This window comes from Dicentrarchus labrax, unplaced genomic scaffold, assembly GCF_905237075.1.
Source record: "Dicentrarchus labrax unplaced genomic scaffold, dlabrax2021, whole genome shotgun sequence".
Taxonomy (NCBI): Eukaryota; Metazoa; Chordata; class Actinopteri; family Moronidae; genus Dicentrarchus; species Dicentrarchus labrax.
In genome coordinates this window covers 19,816,039-19,836,649 of record NW_026136723.1, presented here as the reverse complement: position 1 = coordinate 19,836,649, position 20,611 = coordinate 19,816,039, and the positions used below count along the sequence as shown (strand labels likewise).

Below are 20,611 nucleotides of genomic sequence, written 5' to 3'. Positions count from 1 at the left end.
AGTACTTTGTTACTTCCTACCTTTGATCATATTAAATTAAGGTCTAATAGAATTATGACTATATGTTTATATCTTCTTTAAAATGTTGAAAATGTGACATTTTGGTTTGCCCAGACACAATGAGCTCTGCACAGTGAAACAAATATATTGCCATATACTTTTCACTTCAGCTGCCACTGCTGAAAGAATTGGTGCTGTGGAAAGCAGAATCTATCACATTCCCCAGTGTAAAGCACCCAAAATCAATTTCTCTGTATTTAATATGTTGCAGCACAAATATATTTAGAGACAGTCACAAAATAGATGGTGCCTACGAGACAATTTGTTTGATGCTGAATGGATCATTTAGCTCTGTATCCGTGCAAAGCCACTGGAAGGAAGATGTTGAAGCAGAGAAGTTATATTACTATCTTTTTATATTGCGTGGCGGTGATTGCTACTGTGTCTGCACTACTGAAAGTTCAGCACTGTGTTATTTGAAATGAAAGCCTGATCTCCACTGTGATGAATGAGTAAAACCTCCACAGGCAGCCAGCTCTCATGGCTGCTCCTGCTCCAGTTTGAGCATTGGAAAAAGAATTTCCTTGTGCTAGAGCTACTTTTCACAAGGTACAGACAGTGGGGATACTCGATTGAGCATTCAGAACACAATCTACAACCAGCTTGAGTTTAAAATACCAATCCTTGGAGTGATAGCCTCTAGGCTGAAAGGAACAGTTTAGCAGGGAATCTGTACTTCCTTACCTTTGGCACCGAAATCTCGCGATATTACAGCAGTTAGCTATAAATTGAATATTAATGTTCTTAGCGCTGCCAATAACGCAAATGCCGCATAAACTAATTTAATATTTTCCAACAAATCTCCACTAACAATAACTTTTAAATACACCAACACAGCGAAAGGAAATCTTCCCAACCAGAAATCTCGCGAGAGACCCACAGGTTGGCCTGAGAGTTGGTTACCATAGTAACGCCAGTGACGCCCAGAGGCTCGTTTTGTTATGGCTTATTTTAGCTAGCGTTAGCACTGCGAGCGGCGTTAGCTCCCTTTTCCTGCGTGTCTCGACTTCAAGACACTTCAGGACACTTCAGGACACTTCAGGACACTTTAGGACACTTCAGGACAATGTCTAGAAAGAAACAAAAAGAGAAAACAGACAAGGCGCACGCTGAGGACGAGGCCTCGAAGACTACAGGTTGGACGATGAGTCTTTCAGCCAGACCTTTCACTGGAACTGCCAAGCTAGCTGTTATTGATGAGACAACTTTTTAAAATGTTATTAATCTGTAAATTATAAGATATAGGCTTTTAATGATGCAATATAATAATATATAAGGATACAATCGTGTGTTGTATTGTTATTTGTATAATTTTCAAGGTCTATAAATACTTAAAATTGCTACTAAAATACATATTAAACATAAAAAGTGGGATTTTAGTTAAATACTTTAGTGGTGGAAGAAGTATTAAGAGTAGTTAGCTAATACCACACTGGATTAATCATTTATGTGTGAACAAAACAAAAGTGTGAGCAGAAAAACAGCATCAAAAGTAAAAGTATTAATTTACAGAGTACACTTTCCCCTTTGAAATGTTGTGGATCAGAATGATAAAGTAGCATAAAACCGAAATACTTTGTACTTATTATACTAAAGTTCAGTACTTTCACTGTTACTTTCCAACTCTTGAAATGAGTACTAGTTTTTTAATAGCTTTTCTCCCATCACAGCAGACAGGATCCTACTATAACCCAGCATGTGCTGAGCAGATGGGAGGGAAACAGGAAAACACTGGACTGTAGTATTTAAAGAATCTTAATAGATGTCAGGGATGAAATACCACTCTCATTCACTAACTATTTTGTAACAATTATGATGGTAAATAACTTCCCTTTCTGTAGTTTAACTGCCCAGTTGGTTGATAAAAAGGGGAAACGCTCAGTGTGTGTAAACTCTGGCCTATCTGTTGTTTTTAGGACAGACTCCAAATGAAAAATTGCCAGCTCAGACCTTCGGTAAGTAACATTATCAGGCTGTCTTTGGTAACAGATGAAAGCTGTGTGGTCAATGCTTTAAACCCACTATCCCACAGATGAATATCAGTGCTCAGGCAATGTGGAGATTGACTTCCCTGGGCTTTGTGCTCTTCTGGACATGAAGGATATCCCAGATGTCAGCACCAAGCAACCATCCTCCTCCACCACTGAAACTGAAGGAGGAGACACGGGTAAACAAGAGCTGCTCCTGTTCTGAACAGCTTGACACTGACAAAAAGACAGGCAGACTCATACTCATATATTGGTATATTCTGTATAAGATACTTGAATATTTGCAAGATTGTTTGCTTGTTTACTCCAGTTGATGTCTTAAACCAATAGAAGTAGAAGTTAGTTCAATTAGCACTGAAATTATTCTGTATTATAGTTTTGTAAGTATTTTACCTTGAATCTAATATAATTTTTGATTTTCTGAACACAAGAAACACATCAAAACAACAAAATCTGAAGACCTAGGAACACTTGATACCCTAGAAATATACTTTACCGTACTCAACAGATCATTATATGTGAATCTGAATGTACAGTAATTGTCAGTTTACTTATAGTGATCATAATTGTTCCCTCAGAGGACAGCCAGTCACAGATAAATGCTGCACCTTTCTGGTCTAAGCCATGCCTCCAAGTGGAGCTGGAGAATGAAGACCCCCTCAGCGCCAATAGGCTGAAGGTTTGTGGTAAGAACAAAACACCACAGAGAAATATTTACAGCCACATTTGTTTCTGGTTTAATATTTAATATCATCTGACATTCTGAGCGGTTGGCAACCAACCATGCTCACTGTAGTTAATGTCGTTCAATATTTCTGCTGGACGTTGGAGAAAACATATTTATTTTCTTTTTTAAATATACACAGGATGGAAGGTAGATGAGCAGATTGCCAGAGTGCTGCAGAAGATGCTTCTCTCATTGAGCAAGCTACAGAGTCTTCAGTGAGTAATGAGCTGGTGGGGAGAGTGCACTCCTGTTACAGGGAACAGGGTTACAGCTGTCACTGTTTTGTTCTTGTTTGTTTGTGTAATCTTGTCCACTGTGTTGCAGGTTTTGGCAGGCGGGACTGACAGATCAAATGGTAATCTCCTTCATGAACACGGTATCACTGTGCTCCAACCTAAGGTGACTGGATTCCTACTGTCACTCACACTTAGTTTTATAGCTCCCTGCATCACAGTGGGTCTAATTCAATTTGGATTGAAGGATGGGAAACAAAATTTGAGTCTGAGTCTGAAAATGTTGCAGACAAAACTATACCACAGCTTGTTGAACATCATCAGTCAAACACAGAGGGTTAATGATCCCTCCCCTCCTGTTTTATGTTAGTACAGTGATATTGGAGGGCAACCCTCTTCCAGAACAGAGCTACCACTGCCTTCTCTCAGAAGACAGCACGTGAGTCACCGAGCAGTTACATATCTCACATAGAAGTACAAAACTTCCTTAAATAAACCTTCATATACACATACCTATGTGCATTCACATACAAATAGAAGCACAAGCTATCAGATTTATGTTGTGTGTTTCCTTTGGTCCAGCCTCACTCACTTGTCCCTGCGAAATAACCGGATAGGAGACGAGGGCGCTCGTTTAATTGGCTCGGCTCTCTCAACAACCAAATCTACCAACAAGAACCTCTTATCACTCAACCTGGCATTCAACTCTATTGGCGATGCAGGTGCTATACATATTGCGCAGGTATAACCCAGAGCTGACTCCACATTCCCCCTGTATGTTCCCCTCATGACCACTGAGGTGTTGTCTTCATCCTGTTTTGTCTGTCAGGGTCTTCGGTTGAATCGTGCTTTGCTCTTTCTCTCGCTGTCCAACAATCAGATTGGAGACGTAGGAGCTGCTCATCTGGCTGCGGTATCCATTTACATTAAAGACTTTAACTTGGGAGATAATGCATTTAAATCAGTGGTTAAGTTGTTTTAAATTATATTCTGCTTAATGTATTATATTATGTAATTTAATAAGCCTCCGCCCCCTAACCACGTCCATTTTCAGATACTTGGTGAGTTTGCTCTAACTCATGAAGAAGTTGTGGAGAGGAGGAAGCTGCTTCTGGAAAGATCGCAGTCTGTAAGTGCAGCAATTTCTAACATTAATATCCTCCTAACGTTAAAATTAATCCCTGGGGCACAGGGGAGCTCACCATGTAGGCTTAGTCCTTATCGCAGCAGCCTAGGTTTGATTCCAACCAGAAGACTGACATTACTCTGCAAACCTGGTTCTCAGGAGTAGAGGAATGCAGGGAAACATATGAGACATCTATTTTTGCAGTCATCTTTTCAGGTCGATCCTGAAGTGTCTCCTGCTGGCCAGCTTCCTTCAGTACCCAGCAGCACATCACTGAGCGTCAGCAAAGGGGAGAACAAAGGGAAAAAAAAGGTAACGTACCATAAAATAAAAATAAAAAAACAGCGTGAGATGGACAGCAAAAGTTAAACTATGGTGTAACTTCAATGGCATCTGCGGTTTATAAATCTTGTGACAAATAATCTGCCGATCTTTTAACTTACAGGAAGCGTCGAAAAAAGATGAGAAACCAGCTGCCCAAAAAGAGAACCCAAAGTCTAACAAGAAATGTAATTGCTTCTGTTACAGATAAACACTTGCTGTATTATCCTCTGACAGGCCGGGGTTTATCTTTTCATTGTTATCTCTTTAAATGTCTCCTAGCTGCAGATATAAAAGGGCCTCAAAGTAAAGGTGGCAAGCTGGGCAGCAAAGAGAAACTGTCTGCACAGGAGGTACCAGAGACATGTTTCTGAATCTGTGTACCATATGGCTATAAACATACACAGTACAGTAAATTTGCTTTTTATTTATTTATCCCCCCCCCCCCCCACAGGATAAATTAAGCTCTGCTCTGAATGAGGTTTGTTTGATGCATTTCTTTTTGTTCTCGATGATAAATATGATTTGAACACAAGCTGTCAGGCACTTGTTTACTCCTCTCCCTCTCCATCAGCAGATCGAGGCGGTGGAGATAGTGAACCCCCTGCTGGACCAGTCGGTGCAGCACAGGGACGGTGAGCTTATTCTGCCCGGAAACAGGACTCTGACCTCCCTAAACTTGGCAGGTCAGTAATTGTGTTGTGTTCATCTCAGCTTGACAGAAAAGTCTAAATCTGGAAACCTTTCACATCAAAGTATTTCCAGGACAACTACAGTTAAGTTTCATAACAGGAATATTTCAACTGGCATTATTGTTGAACATCAGTTTTGTTGTGATTGTGATTCAGAATCAGTGTGCACAAATATCCTGTATAAGACCCTTTAGCAGAGATGGGGTTGTTCTTAGGTCACTTTATATTACACTTTTTTTTACTCAACTTTAAAGCAGCAACCAGGAACTTTTATTTTGTGTTGATTCTGGTGGCGCCTGTGGACTAAAGTGGTAGTGTTTTCTCTGCCTCGTTTAATTGATTTCAAGGGGAATCCAACTGAATCCAACCAGGTGGCAGACATTAACTATATAGAAATAGCTAATCTTCTCACTGATGGTCTTGTTTGCTTTATATAGGTCCTACAGAGGCATCAGTATTAGATGGAGACTCATTAATAACCAGTTAAAAGCTCCTTGTATTCAGTTTAAGTGCTACATATAATAATTTTACCTTTTGTATTATAATTTGTTTATAAAAAAAGACACATAATGAAAAAAATGGGAGGTTTATTATTCACGGGTGACATTAGATTATTAAAATAAGTATTTATGTATCTGTTTGTTTCGCAACAGCTGCTCGCTAATTAGCAGCTATTTCCCCTGCACAAAATAAATAATGAAATCTCATAAGGACCATTGAAGATTTCAATAAAGTGGTAATGTTGTGTGTGTGTGTGTGTGTGTGTTTGTGTGTTTGTTTGTGTAGGAAACAGGATTACAGAGAAGTCTCTGCCTCTGTTCCTGACATCACTAGAGATGCAGGGTGCGGGAGGAGGCCTGCTGCGTCTCTGTCTGCAGGTATGCGACTCAAGTCACTTGTGTACTTTTATTTGACTTCGTATTTTGGAAGTCAGTATTTCTGCATGATAATTCTGGTTTCCTACAACTTGGGCCTGGTTTTAAATAGCTTTGGCCATCATTCCTGTTGCTAACGATAACATTGTACTCACTCACTGAAATCTGGGAATGTGGCAACACTGTTTCAAGTACATTTTAAATGAGCTACTTTTAACTTTCCTTTATTATCTATTAAAGTTTATTACATCACACATTACATTTTTTATTCATTTCTAGTACAGTATAGTATAATACAATATTTTACTATGTTTAACTACCAGTATTTCAATGATATTAGTCAAGATTTTAGTTTATGCTCCCTCTGTATCAGTGACACCATAAATACATCAACCTTTGATTAAATCTACAGTTGCAGAGGAACGTGATGATATATTATTTGAGGATTTCTGATCTTTCTTACAGAGAAACCGCTTCTCGCCAGAGTGTGAGATTTATCTGAAGATAAAGGAACTGATGACACTCACAGACCCGCTTGAAAAACATGCCCCTGAGCAGACAGAAGAGGAAGGGCAGGGAGCATAGTGCTGAGAGAACTGACACCAACTTCTCCAGACTGATACCGAATGCCTTTAATTTGGTATATAACAATAAAAATACATACATATATTTGTCCTCTGTTGTGGTTTTATAACCAATGAGATGGAAGTATTATAATCAAAGTCAGGAGGACAGTGTGGTACATTAAAATCCAGATGGTTTGCACAGCTAATCAGAACCCTGTTTACGGATCCATTTTACTGCTTTGGTCTACTCACGGTCAGAATTTACATCAAGGACAAAGAACGAACAGCCAAATACTTAATACAGAACCATAGCTATCATATCTCACAGTTGTCAGCCACTGTGACAGGCGATACCTGATGATTTATCTACCACGGACTTGACCAGATTTTTAAAATTTGATTGGTGTCGTGTACGTGTAAGTTGCTGCCTTTTTGCCAAGCTGCCGTGAAATATAGCACAAAGAAGCAAATGTCATGCTAAAAAGGCCGTGACTTAGGATGATGCAACTTCATTCCTCTATTTCAGGCTGTGGAGGCCTAATATAAACTTCAGCTGAACTGTAGAAATTATTTTTTCACAGAAATGTTGTCGCCTATCTCTTACATTGGAGTTGGGCTAAGAAGAGATTGCTTCATCATAGCCAGTATGGACAGGAAGCAGAAATAACATTGAACCAGAACTCTTTCAGTGCACATATCGGCATGTTGGTATTGTATTAAGAGAGACTTGAAAGAATCATTAAGTGGTTATTCTCTGTTACACATCAGATAGTGAGGACAAGGTTTGTCTGCTCCTTGGGGCCCTGAAGTACCACCAGGGGGTCCTAAAAGGAAATTAAAATATGAACTCTTTTTTTTTTCCTCCCCCCACTGTCCACAGTTTGTTTTCATTTAAGCACACAGTCTAATAATCTGTGTGATAATACATTTTGTGATTTGGGACTGGCATAATAACATTGGGGAGTGTATCTTAAAGTTATAGTACGTTATTCTGTATTTCAAATGTACTGTGTTAAAATATTTTTTGTATTTATATATATTTTTTTAAAACAACAACAACAACAGTCGTTGTGCATATTTGGACACTTGATAATAAAATATATAAACGTTTTCCCGGTGGAGGAAGCAGGGCGGGGTTTAGACCTCACCAACATGGCCGCCACAGCGTGTCAAATTCGTCACGTCCGGCTGGTGCTCAAAGGAACAACCAATATGAACCCCTCGCTTCCGGTAATGCCTCCTTTTCGGCAGCGGCTATTTCCTCGCCAACATGCCAGTGAGTATCCACAGGCGTTTGTAAAATGACATTTTTACCATTTAATCGAGTGTTGAAGAGCCAACACACGGCTCGGTGTTTTCATAAGGGAGTAGCGACTCGACCAGTGTCGGTTTCAGGTGCTTTCGTTGAGTTTTCGTCCCAGTTTGACACAAATAACTGGGGACACATTTAGAGCACACTGCGAGCGCATTGTGACACAAGATGGCTGCGCACACACCGCAAACATGGAGCCAGTTCAGCGGCGGGTCTGAACGGGCTCGTAACGGAGTGAAACTGAACATTAAGAGTCGAGATTTCCCTCCTGGTTTGTGTTGTTCAGGTTGAAGACGAGGTTAATTTGCTTTAATATTTGAAGAATCACCCGCGATTGGTCGTAATACGGATCCTGCGTTGTTTAATCTAAGAGACTAGGCCGGCCGAGAAGCCTTAACGTTACAAACCGAGCAGTCGGTCAGCAGAACAAAACAATACTATTAATTATTATACAATTTAGAAAGATAATATTTGGGTTTTTTAGTAAAGCTGGCATTTGTCTGGTGCTTCAGACCCTGAAAAAGAGAATTTGTGCATGAATTGTTTGATTTATATTTTGAAGTTTTTGGCCGCACTGCTTAGTGACTGGACTTCCTCTATCGTGGGTTTCCAATCTCATTCCAGTGCCAGATAGACCCTCAGTTTGCAGAAGGGTTGAGCTAGACCACTGGCTCCCCCCTTTCGAAGGCTGAGAACAAATATCTACCCTTTTTTTTGTCTCCTGTGTTGTACATCTCCCAACACTGCTGGTGGCAGAGTTGTCTAGCTTGTTTGATCGCCATAATTTGTCAGTTTTGCAGTCAAAGCTGCTTTTGAGCTTTATGTTGCATTAGTGTCACTACTTTGCTTGCTCAATAAATGTGAAGTAACTAGTTTTAACTGATAGGTGGCAGAGATGGAAGTTTTTTACTGATATGGTTCACTAACCTTTTGTTCATTTCCTCTTTTCTTTAAAAAAAAAAAACAGCTCGCAAAAGACTTGTTGCATCCATCCCCTGAGGAGGAGAAGAGGAGGCACAAGAAGAAGCGTCTTGTTCAGAGTCCCAACTCTTACTTTATGGATGTGAAATGTCCAGGTACATTGTTTCCTACATATTAATCCACCTCCCCCCAGGGTCAGAGTGGTCTATGTCAGGGGGTTTGTTTTAATTCGTGTCTCGTCCGTCTCTTACAGGATGCTACAAGATCACGACAGTGTTCAGCCACGCTCAGACGGTCGTGCTGTGTGTTGGCTGTTCAACAGTCCTGTGTCAGCCCACTGGCGGCAAAGCACGTCTCACAGAGGGTCAGTATTGATCTACAACATCTATACTTTAGCAGTTTATCTGAATCTTAATTATAAAGAGTTGGGATTATTATGGAGCCTAAAATCACAAAGTATCTCACTAGCCTGGTGCTGTTTTATGCTACATGTTCTATATTCAGTTATTGATTCACTAAGTATGAGTGAGGGTCCGTCAACATCAGCAGAACCCAAAATGTCAAAATGTTTTTGGTCCCTTAAATTGTCCTTCACAAATCTGCACACAGATTTAGTTTTTCCATATAAAATTTTGTGCACTTTACTAAATAATTGATGTTTGAGGACCATCCTTTAAATGCTCCCAGTCCTGTTTCACTGAAAGCTTTCAGGAAGTGGTTGAGTGCAGTTTTGTAGAATAAACTCAAAACTGTTTTCACCTTGTCTGCATAGGATCGACATTAATGCCAGATTTTACTTTCATTTTACGTATTGAACTGGTTGCTGTGAAACTTCTTGTTACTCGTCAGCAGCTTCACACTTGCATTAAACATCAACCGATATGTGATTCATTATACTGTTTTTATCTGTGATATAAAACAAGAGCAGGATGAAAATGAAGCACATTAACATCCAGATGCTACAACTTTGTGCCAGTCAGGACCCTGTTTAAAACCTTTTTTTTAACTGCTTTGTGCTCATAAACAGAACTTAATATCCGGTGTAAAGATTGAGAACTGAGAATATAACTTAGTGAACTGTCAATGTATTAATCTTAATTTAGCCATTTTTTTAACTTAACCTGAAGTTCACGTCATAATTGGCATTTGTCTGGTGCTTCAGACCTTGAAAAAGAGAATTTGTGTATGAATTGTTTGTTTGATTTATATTTTGAAGTTTTTGGCCGCACTGCTTAGTGACTGGACTTCCTCTATCGTGGTTTTCCAATCTCATTCCAGTGCCAGATAGACCCTCGGTTTGCAGAAGGGTTGAGCTAGACCACTGGCTCCCCCCTTTCGAAGGCTGAGAACAAATATCTACCTTTTTTTTTTGTCTCCTGTGTTGTACATCTCCCAACACTGCTGGTGGCAGAGTTGTCTGGCTTGTTTAATCACCATAATTTGATTTAGTCAGTTTTGCTGTCAAAGCTTCTACTTTCGAGCTTAATGTTGCATTAGTGTCACTTATTTCCTTCCTCAATAAATGTAAAGTACGTCTGTAGTGGGAAGAGATGTTGACCTAATCAGTCACACGATGGTAAACCGATGACTCTGTGTATCAGCGCTGTGAAGGACAATAGCGGCGCTGCATCGCTCGCAGTATTTCTGTACTGTAAGGCTTCTCTTGTGTCAGCATCTGTCTGACTGTCATTGTCTCCTCTGGCAGGGTGCTCATTCAGGAGGAAGCAGCACTAGCTGTTCTCCCCCAGAGCTGAAGGGGAGAGGAGGGGATGGACCGGTTGATATCAGCGTCTTCTGCCTTCCGGGACGGCGGCAGAACCAGCGGTCTGATCTGAGACGAGACCTGAAGACGGACTGGACAGCTGATGGATTTCCGCTGTTCATGTCGACAGATCAGTTGTTGCTGTAACTCCACCCTCCAACCCTGTCTCTCTTAATAAAATATTGTTTTGGCTAAAGGAATGGTTAGTGTGTGGTTATTCTAACTGTCTCAGACATTAAATACAAAGGCAGTCTTATAATTTTTATTAGAAAGAACTATAGGTTATCTTCACAAGTCTGTAACATTATAGGTTTATATTACAATACCAAACTGTATTTAACTTTATGCAATTTCTATTACATAATCAGAAAAAAGTGCAGTGTTAAGGTAAAGCAACTCGCTGAGTGATAACAGCTGTCTGGGTTTATTTTTTGGTTGAGTTCATATATTGATTAGGTCTGTGACTAAATTATTTTCACGATCAATTAATCTGATTATGTTCTCCATTAATCAGTTGGTCTATAAAACCTATAATGGTGGAGGAAAAAAGCCACAGTTTCCTAAAGCACAAATTACTCTATCTGGCCCAAAGCCCTAAAATATTAAAGTGTTGAGCATTTTTGCATGAAAAACAATTTACTGGCCAAAAAAGTAGCCAATTATTTTCTCTCAACTCACTAATTATTGCTGTTCTAGTATTGATAAATGTTCAATTTGGTGGCAGGTTGTTAAGTTGCCGCCACAGTGTTTGCAACAAGCTGCATAAGAAGTGAATCAAGAGTCATTACTACATTTTGGTTTTATGGTATTTCTGCTACAGAAAATGGTTCTAAAATCTATTTTAAATACAATTTTACTACTTCTGTACAACCTTAACCTTGTTATTAACACCAATGTGTCCACCTCTGTAAGAAAAATGTCCCAACATGATCATTTTAGCAGCACAATAGGCAGATAACTCCTCCAGGAGCACCTGAGAAACCTGTATTTCTTCATCCTCCTCCTCTACCTGTCTACACTCGTACTAGCAGTCTCTGTCTTTTCTTCCCTCTCCCTGAGCAGGTGGCGGATGGATGAGTTCTGCATGGACAGGGTGCTGGACAGGAGTGGCATCAAGCTCCTGAAGCCCTCCCTCAACTCCTCCACGTTTTTCTCCAGGCTATGGATGTGTGTGTCCAGCTCCCCCCTACAGCCCTGCACCTCCGACAGCACGTCGTACATCAGGCTCTGCATCTGTAGGGGTAGATGTCCGCAGTGGTGCGTGTTTGTCCACGTAGAGAAGAGAAGAGAAAATGGGCATCAGGGCATATTGGAAGCTACTTTGTTGAGGTTCGGACAGGATGTGATATCTAAATGATGCATTCACTTGCCTCTCTCACCTTGCAGAGGTCTACAAGTGTGTTCCCTTGGTCTGCAAGTATCCTCTTCTCCATCTTCACTCGCCGTAGCCTGGGGACACATTTATTTAGTTTCAGGTTTGAAAAGGAGGTTAGAATGACATTACTACCTTAACAATATGAGAAAAGTGACGAGAAGAGACATTTAAAGGGTCACGCAGCCACATTACTGATAAACAACACACTAAAGCTTTAATAGAGACTTTCTTTGAGCGGACGTAGTTCCAGTAAATACTGTTCACAAGGAGGTTCGTAAATTAAAGAGTTACCAGGATGTTTTATTTTTCATTTTTCACAAATCGAAACCAATTTTCCATCATTTCCATTGTATTGGTGCAAAACTAAACCAAGCGTATCTAACTGTGGCTGAGTAACGGACACAAGGAACAATTATAGGATAATGATGAATTCATAAGCTTTTGGTCACACAAGAACCAACAAAACCAAATCTGATTCTAAGCAGGTTTTTAGTATTCACACTGAAAAAGTGATAAAATATGTTACCATATACATGATACCATTCAGTATGCAGACTAAATTTGTCAGACTAGTCTCCCACAGTGCATTGCACAAAGGAAATCTAATCTTAGCTGGAAAAATAGTGGGTGAAAACAAAAATAAGTATCAAATCTTTCAGCGGACAAAATGTGTTAAAGTACCCTCTGGGGTGCTATTTCTTACCCTGACTAAACTGTTTCACCATAAATGCATCACAACTTTATGTACACTGGTGCCCCTGCCCCTCAGGCAGGAGTCCACCACAGATCATTCAAAATCAAATATCACTTAGAAAGAGAAAGAAAGTGGTGTGTCTATTGGTTTAAATTAAAAATGTCAGGTACTGGTACTGCAAAAAGTGATGGTGTTAGGCATTGATTGACAAGCAGATCATTATTAACATAGCATAAACATATATATCAAATAAAGTGAGAAGGCTGGTCTCTCTTGCACTGTGACGTGTGCAGAACCAGCTTTATATGAGGGTTAAGTGTCTTACTGGTGGATGGCCAGAAGCAGCTTCCTCTGGTGCATGCGGACTCTGGTGTGGTCTCTTTCTCTTGACAGCTTAGTGTGTTTGTAGATAAGCCAAGTCTCTCTCAGCACATTTGCTGCTGCAATTTTTAACTGGAGAAAGAATGTAGAAAAGCACCCGGGAGACTTATTTTATATTTATGCACAAAACCTGAAAGTTATTGCCTAAAACAAGTGAAAAGAAATGTGTCCTGGGATATTTTGCAACGAAAAATGTTCTGGTTTTAGTCTGTGCAGAATCTCTCCTACTTTTGTACCTATTCAGTTAACAATAATATGTAAAATAAAAGCCACACTGAGGGAGATATTGATATTTACCATCTTGGAGATGTGGGAGTCCATCATGAAGTTGTGAACATGTTTCTCTGCTCTGGTCAGCTCCAGCTTCCTGGCGACCACCGCCACCACCAGGACAGTGCAGCCCGCTCCCTGTTAGGGTGAGAATGAGACATTTTTACAGTCTGAATCTGAACTAATCTGACCCTAGAGGAGCTGTCAACCCTCTGGCTCACCATTATCCCAGTGAGGAGGCAGATGCTGCGACCGCAGTAGGTGTGAGGCACCACGTCTCCATAACCGATGGACAAGAAGGTGACAGAGACCATCCACAAGGCCTCCATGTAGTTGCTACTCAGGTCCCTGTAGTTATGGTGTCTGTAGGAACAAAAAAAAGGTGTACTCTGACATTGATTGATAGCTTATATTTAGTCTTTTTCTGGTCTTAAATGCTGCTTTACTAGCTTATCTTACTTTCACAGTACTGATGAGATTAATTATTTTCTTATTACCCAGTCCTAGTTTACAATGTACAACAAAACACCAACAATGATCCAAAAAACTCACATTATCAAGTCAAGATTAGTTAAGATTTGAACATGTCAGCTTGTACAGATACAGTACAGCAGAGTGAAATTTGTTTTCTTGCTGCAGTAAGATAAGATAAGATAAAATAATAAGATGTTCCTTTATTGATCCCCCATAGGAGAAATTCAAATCAGACACAGCCATGGGGAATGTACTGCAAAAAGTACAGAAGTGTAAAAGTATAATAAAGAATCACAAAATAGGAATATTATAAAATATAAAAGAAAATCTAAGACTATATTCAAAAATATATACACTATAAGCAATATGCAATAAAATGGTGTGCAAAATATCTTAACCAAACTGTACATGTGCAATTTAAAGATAATAGTGCGTCGTAGGTTGTAGGTTAAACCAGTCTTAATCATTGATGTACTGGGTGTTGTGGTGTTGTGGAGTCTGATAGCTGATGGTTCAAATGAGCCTCCAAAGCACTTTGAGGCTTTAAAGGTAGAGTAGAGCCATTAAAGTTAAAGCCCGACCAATATATCGGTTGGCTAATATCATCGGCTGATATTGGCCTATTGCAGACGGCGTATATGTCATCTGATAGTAAAAAATTTTTTTTTTCCGGTATATAATGTAAAAATGCTTGTAGTTTTTACAGTAGTGATGATTTAGCTATGTATTTTCCTTTTTTTAAATTTAAATATTCTTTAATAAAGTTATTTGTTTAAGAAAGCAGCCTTCTGAGTACCTCTGCATTATCATATCAGGTCTTTTTTCATTCCAGCTTAAAAATTCACTATCTCTGCCTCCATATTGATAATCAGTGAACCTTTCCCTCTAAAATCAAACATTTTGGCCTGGCTCTAATTAAAGTAATACTGTTTACCTTCCAATGTTTGGATGAAGATTAAATATAGAGGCCTTGAGCACACTACTTTAGATTCAGCAGTAGGCTGATATACCATCACATACCTCTCACAAACATGTAAGCCCCACGCTGCCACAACCCACAGCGAGACGCTGAAAATCATCAGCACAGTCCCTGGATAGGTGGTCATAAGAGTTTTCCCCACAAACCGAGTGTTGAAGTGTATCTGGAGATCACAAACAAAATGCATTTACGTCATAATTTTAACAGTAGGGGCATACTTACATAGCCATAGACTATTTAGGATAGAACCTGTCAGATTATGATTATATAATGTAGAGGAAATGAGGGATAAGAAAACTTGTTCTCAATCTGGCTTGATACATGGATAGTAGGTTTGGCATTGCAGAGGGGAGACAAAGGTCATTTTTATTCACTCTTAAATAGCATTTATAGGGGAAGGGATTAGCCGGGTGGATATTATCAGCGGTGGAGAACAAAGCAGAAAAGCAAAGGAGAGCTAGTAAGGGGACATAATCAGCATGTGAAACCACTGGGATTCATGGGAGCAAAACTGTGATAGTCACACCTCAAGATTCACACCTCTACAGACCTCTCGGCCCACCTAGACATAAGACATAAACAGATGTGCATGAAATGTTCATAGAGGAATCCCAGCCCAAAATATAGACTTTAATATCCCAGGTTGCAGGTTGCAAAGCCTCAAATTTCACTCTTTAATTTGATTTAAAAGTGTTATAATCTTGATCACAGTACTATCCAAGCCAAGTCCAAAGCCAGATTCTGAAGGGAGCCCAGGGGTGACCTCCCTCCCACCTTATTGAGGGCTCCGATGCTGCGAGACGCAGTGTCAGTGAAGAGGCGGCTGTGCAGCATCATGGCCCGGCCCAGCAGGTAGAGCCTGAGGAACATGGGCAGAGCCAGGATGATCTCCAGGTCCGTCTCTGACAGCGACAGGCGGGTCGTGGTGTGCTGAAAGGTCTGCTGGAAGTAGGCCAGGAGACCCACCGGATAGGGGTGAATGGCCACCGTTGCCAGCTCCAGGGCTACCAGAGCCACTCGGTCGGTTGTCATGGCAATCCGCCAATCTTCTGCACCGATGTCATGAACGTAGAGCTGCAAGAGAGGTGGGAAGAGTGTATTGTAGCGAAAATTAACACCTAACCTGGGGATAAAAGATGATTAAATGCATTAACTCCACATCATATTCTTTTAACTAGTGGCTGCATGTGTGGAATGAGTTGTATTAAGCCTTTTGTGTTCGGTTTGTCCGTTTGATTTCTATTTTCAGGTGATTATATACGAATGAAAACATACCTATTCATATTATATTCCACACTGGACATTTAAGTGAAGAGTAAGTAAGTTTGGAAAGAAAGAAGGAAAACAACTGTGGCCTTGGGGCTAACTCGAGGCTACATTAGTTGCTACAAGCACATAACAGCTGAATTGATGAAACTGTCAGTCTTCAAGTTGCATTGTGGGTAATGTTGGTGCTATGTTTTGACAAGGAAGAAGAACATGTGGAATGAAAAAGTTCTGCTATATTGATTTTGAAAGGTTTCTTTTTCAACTGCCCATCATGAGTTCGACAATATTACAGGACTGCAATGCTCAATCGGTGGAGTATTCTTTAAAATGACTCAATCATTCTTTTATTGCTTTCTCCTTGTAAAGTATAGCCTACTTTCTCCTCTAGAAAAAAACTTCAAATGAAACAACCTGAGCAGGAAAAAAACTGTTTGGTTGAACAGCTCACACAGAAAACTTTAGTTCTTTTCATTTGGATCACTTTCAGTTCCCCATGAAGTCCAAATCCAAAACAAAAAGTTTCCTTCACTGCAAATAGGGATGTGACATGATAACAATACCTTGCTTTTTTACCACAGATTTTCAGAGAAACATTTAAATTTGAGAGAAAGCCCTGGGAGGAGAACCCAAAACAAAAAGCTGTCGGGGTAATTAAGAACCAGATAGTTACCTGCACCTCACAGCAGTGGTACGCTATGATGAGGCCCAGCACAATGATCGTAGAGAAACTGATGATGGACTTGAGTGCAAGCGAGTAGACGGAGCTCTGGGGTAGACAGAGACACAGATAAACACACACAATCATGACATCCTTGTCAGCTGATGACTGTTTGACATTACAAAGCTCCACAAGGCCTATAATATGGCATCAGTGATCCTTCGTAACCTTATAATCTTACATACATTTAGATAATCCATTTGCTTGAATAATGAACATGATCTTATGGGCGTATTGTACATTTTCCTGCAGGAAATTCTCATACTGACTCAACATGACAGATTGTTTTTGTGGGTGAAAAAAGTTAAACATACAACATCTGTGAAGGATAATTCAAATGTTTTCTTTTTTCCAAGATCTTTACTGAATATGAAATAAAATGACAAATGAAGTGAAAGGTTTGCTATGCTGTTCCTCAAAATGGGATTTTTCAGGCAGTAAGGCTTGAGCAGTGTGACTTTTACTCTTGCAAAAATTGTACAGCCCATTATAATTACGTTCACATTTCTCAAGGGGTTTGTCAGGGTCTGGTTTTTCTCCTCATTTTCTGACCTTGCTGTAGATGCTCCAGGAGAGCTCTGTCTCCATCACCATCAGCACTACCCCGAACAATCCCACTGCTAGGGCGCAGTCGTTCAGCTGCTGCCTCTTCAAAAACAGAGCCCTCCTGTGGACCAGCCGCCAGCCGATGTTGTGGGTCTTCCGGTACGTGTCGTCCTTGGCATCCACCTTGTGTTTTGGGCTGAGGTGGGGACCGGGACTGGGGCTTGAACTGGGACACTCGGCTCCTGGCAGAAGGCCTTTGGCCTCCTGGTGGTACTCGGACGTCTCATTGTGTTGCTGGAGGTCGTCATCTCTGCTGGTGATGATGATCTCTGGGAGGCTCAGGCGGTCGTGCATCTCCAAAGAAACGTTGCCTGACTTGCGGCGCCCTCTGCCCTCGGTATCCTTGACCTCTAAGTGTGACCTGCGGGGACTCTTAAAGGGTGACCCGCAGGGAGACACGGGGATGTCAGTAAAAGAGGTGACTCTCTCCTGGAGTCTGTCAGGTCCTGCATTTCTGCCTTTGCACTGCTGATTCCGCTCCTTTCGTGCTTGATTTTGTCTACTCCCCCCTGACCTTTTCTCACATTTCTTCTCTTTGCCTTTGTCTCCCCTCCGGTGGGAGCGAGGTGAAGGCGTGACATAAAGGTGGCCGTTGTATAGAGGCGTGGTGGCCATGGCCTGGGTTCTGTCCAGCCACACGGTCTGATCGGCCGACGTTTGGAGGTTTTGGTGTATCCCACAATGCGGAGGGCAGGCCTGAGGTGGAGGGACCATCCTGGGGGGGAGGAGGGGGCGCTGGTCCTCCACCTCATCTCCACTCACCACTGACAAGTTCATAGACGGGGAGTGCTCCATGGTGAGAGGGTTTCTTTTTAAGAACAGAGAAGGCGAGAGAGGGACAGAGGACAATATTAGACAAGGCAGTTAAACAACACTGTGGTGTCACCCATTAGTACAGGGGTCTCTAACCTGTGAGTAAACTATGACGTCTTTTAGTTCATATCAGCAGATTTCTCATAATGTCCTTCAGTGTTTTAATACTACAACCAGAGAAAAGATAACTTATATAACCGCACCCTTAATTCCAAATTAAATTTGTTCAAAGGAGAAAATACACACTGCTATGTTATAAAGCATCAATTTAACATGGATGTTCATCAAGTATACAGAGCTGCCTCCAAACAATTTTCTCCCTAAACTTTTTACATCCGTTAAGTTTGCTCATGCTCATTTTTATTTTTAACTGCACCCCTTTTATATTTATCCGTAAATCATATGATTTTAAAAGGAAACATGTAAAGAGCAACAAAATAACCTCTTGCAATAATTCTACAATCACAAATGTTTGTTTTAATACGTTATAGATTTAGTCACAAACTTCACTTGATGGAAATCTTTTCTCTGTGGGCTGATTTCCACACAGCTCTTTTTTTATTCTTACCTTTTCATTCAGGGTTTCCAGTCTACTAGACAACTGCTTTCTCTGGTAATTTCCCCAAGTATTATAGTCTTCAGTCTTCTTACGGTTCTGAAGGTCACATCTGCCTGAATCACAAAGAGATCCTCCAGATAAAATCCTGCTACAAACTGGACTCAGATGCACCACTTTCATTGAGAAGACATTTGAAATGAGTTAAACTGTGATTAAAAAAATCAAGCTGCAACTCCAATGAACTCCAGTGCGATCAGCTCAAAATATTCCAAAGGTCCCAGCTCTGCATGTATAAACTTTCCGGCAATCTATTAGCAGCCCCAGCATCACAGAGCCCCTCCCATAGATTCATGCAGAGCTTATGAACTCCTCCATATGACGACATATGAGGCAAATACGCATGGATATCCATTATGTGTTCAGGCATTTATTCCCTTGTTTGGGCGTGTTTCCTGCTTTACGATTGTCCACCATCAGCGCATCTTCCTTAAAGCTGGAGGGGCTTAATGACAGCAAAGACTCTAAGTTGCAGATGTTGCATGGAGCAAAAGCAAAGAAGGAGTCATCTGTCAGAGTTTTACCCGGGATTGGCAGATTTCCACCTCCCTGTGGGGACATCTGCTTATACATGGGTGCCCTGGTGTCCAAAATCAGGCCAAAGTGTTTCTCATAGTCTTAAAAGAAAGGATATTATATCACTTTTCATTTGTAATTTCATGAATGGACGTCATTACTGTCAGGGGTAAATTCCAAGTTAGTAACACAAAGTTGTTTTTTAAATAAATCTAATCTTCAGAACGGAATAATGCTCCTCAATATCAGGTCAGCAGATTAGTATTGCAGATTAATCAAGTCAGACAGAGATCTGATACTTATGGGCTTATGAAATATCAAATATGTCACCCCTTAACCGAACAATATGCACCGAGCAGGGTGGAGTATTAAGCATTGAAGTCATGACAATGACATTCAGCATCATTTATTTATCTAAAGCCGTGTGACAGATGGGTCTACAGATAATAGAGCTCTCTCCAAATGGAGAGCTAAGGAGCAAACGGTGGGCGGAGAGCATCCGGATAGTAGCAGGATAAAGGAAGGCATTATCTAATCTGAAGACAACATGTATTAAAAGATAGATAGAGGCAAAAGGAGGTTGGTGAGTGCACAGGTGGGAAAGCATAAACATAGTCTGATCAGACAGTCTGAGTTTTACTTCTTCAGACATCCCTCCAGATGTAAAATAGATTAATTTTGCTAAAAGTACTCTTCTCTGAGACTTAGCCAGATGCTGCTGTCTGGATATTTTTGTTTTGATATTCTGCAGGCAGGGAGCTCCCAACTGTCTGTGCCTCAGTGCATGACTGTCAACACTCAACCCTTGCAGATGGTAAATACAGACAGTATCACACTTCTTTGCAGAGAACTGGATTCTAAAATATGACTATTTAGTTTGCTGAGGTAGAGCAATACTGGAGCAAGACTGCTGTGGTGGTAGAGACTACAAATGTCCTTAAATTATGTTGTCCTTTTAATAACAAGATGCTAAAAGGATATATGCACATCTGCAAGGCTTCAAATTAATTCAAGCCTCCAGCCAAGTGCTTGTAAATCTTGACTGCTGTAGCTGGTAGCTAAGTATGTCAATTCGTCTTTCCACTGTGGCCGTTAGCCAGCATATCTTCAATTAGTCTCTTCTATTGCAAATCATCCTTTGGCTGCTAAGAAAGTGAAATTAAACGGAGATATTTTGAGTCCACTAATTGCTGTGGCTGGTAAATGGCAAATCTGCTCTATGCTCTCAATCTTTAGCGAGTGCCAGTTCATCTTCTGGTCAGGATATTAATCGTTTCAATCTGCACAGATCAAAAGATAAAGAGGTTCATTAGGATG

General features: G+C 40.6%; 3 protein-coding genes and 2 non-coding genes across 8 annotated transcripts; 4 read left to right on the top strand and 1 right to left on the bottom strand.

Annotated features, from left to right (window-relative positions):
- Nucleotides 1-977: 977 nt before the first annotated feature.
- Nucleotides 978-6,689, top strand: lrrc71 (leucine rich repeat containing 71). 4 transcript variants are annotated; one of them, XM_051391146.1, is made up of 17 exons: nucleotides 978-1,196; nucleotides 1,977-2,015; nucleotides 2,161-2,227; nucleotides 2,627-2,734; nucleotides 2,915-2,990; nucleotides 3,100-3,174; nucleotides 3,379-3,447; nucleotides 3,591-3,750; nucleotides 3,838-3,921; nucleotides 4,063-4,137; nucleotides 4,339-4,446; nucleotides 4,580-4,643; nucleotides 4,738-4,808; nucleotides 4,910-4,936; nucleotides 5,030-5,141; nucleotides 5,934-6,025; nucleotides 6,488-6,689. In XM_051391146.1, exons 2-17 carry the CDS (start codon nucleotides 1,989-1,991, stop codon nucleotides 6,605-6,607), a joined length of 1,335 nt encoding a protein of 444 aa, XP_051247106.1. In that variant the 5' UTR covers nucleotides 978-1,196; nucleotides 1,977-1,988; the 3' UTR covers nucleotides 6,608-6,689. The 4 variants fall into 4 exon arrangements, with proteins under 4 accessions (XP_051247106.1, XP_051247105.1, XP_051247104.1 ...); XM_051391145.1 differs by having other exon boundaries at nucleotides 2,093-2,227; nucleotides 4,351-4,446; XM_051391144.1 differs by having other exon boundaries at nucleotides 2,093-2,227; nucleotides 5,033-5,141.
- A 1,081-nt stretch (nucleotides 6,690-7,770) lies between these two features.
- On the top strand, nucleotides 7,771-10,779 carry rps27.1 (ribosomal protein S27, isoform 1). The gene is made up of 4 exons (XM_051390402.1): nucleotides 7,771-7,864; nucleotides 8,868-8,976; nucleotides 9,075-9,185; nucleotides 10,527-10,779. Exons 1-4 carry the CDS (start codon nucleotides 7,859-7,861, stop codon nucleotides 10,553-10,555), a joined length of 255 nt encoding a protein of 84 aa, XP_051246362.1. The 5' UTR covers nucleotides 7,771-7,858; the 3' UTR covers nucleotides 10,556-10,779.
- LOC127358523 (small nucleolar RNA SNORA35) lies at nucleotides 8,470-8,600 on the top strand. Its single transcript, XR_007882457.1, has one exon. It is a non-coding gene; the product is annotated as a small nucleolar RNA SNORA35 (small nucleolar RNA).
- LOC127358524 (small nucleolar RNA SNORA35) lies at nucleotides 10,045-10,175 on the top strand. Its single transcript, XR_007882458.1, has one exon. It is a non-coding gene; the product is annotated as a small nucleolar RNA SNORA35 (small nucleolar RNA).
- On the bottom strand, nucleotides 10,692-19,058 carry LOC127357863 (small conductance calcium-activated potassium channel protein 1-like). Its single transcript, XM_051390401.1, has 10 exons — nucleotides 18,731-19,058; nucleotides 17,296-18,157; nucleotides 16,696-16,791; nucleotides 15,531-15,830; nucleotides 14,798-14,919; nucleotides 13,525-13,666; nucleotides 13,331-13,441; nucleotides 12,978-13,105; nucleotides 11,963-12,032; nucleotides 10,692-11,816 (listed from the first exon to the last, which is right to left on the bottom strand). Exons 1-10 carry the CDS (start codon nucleotides 18,736-18,738, stop codon nucleotides 11,589-11,591), a joined length of 2,067 nt encoding a protein of 688 aa, XP_051246361.1. The 5' UTR covers nucleotides 18,739-19,058; the 3' UTR covers nucleotides 10,692-11,588.
- Nucleotides 19,059-20,611: the final 1,553 nt, after the last annotated feature.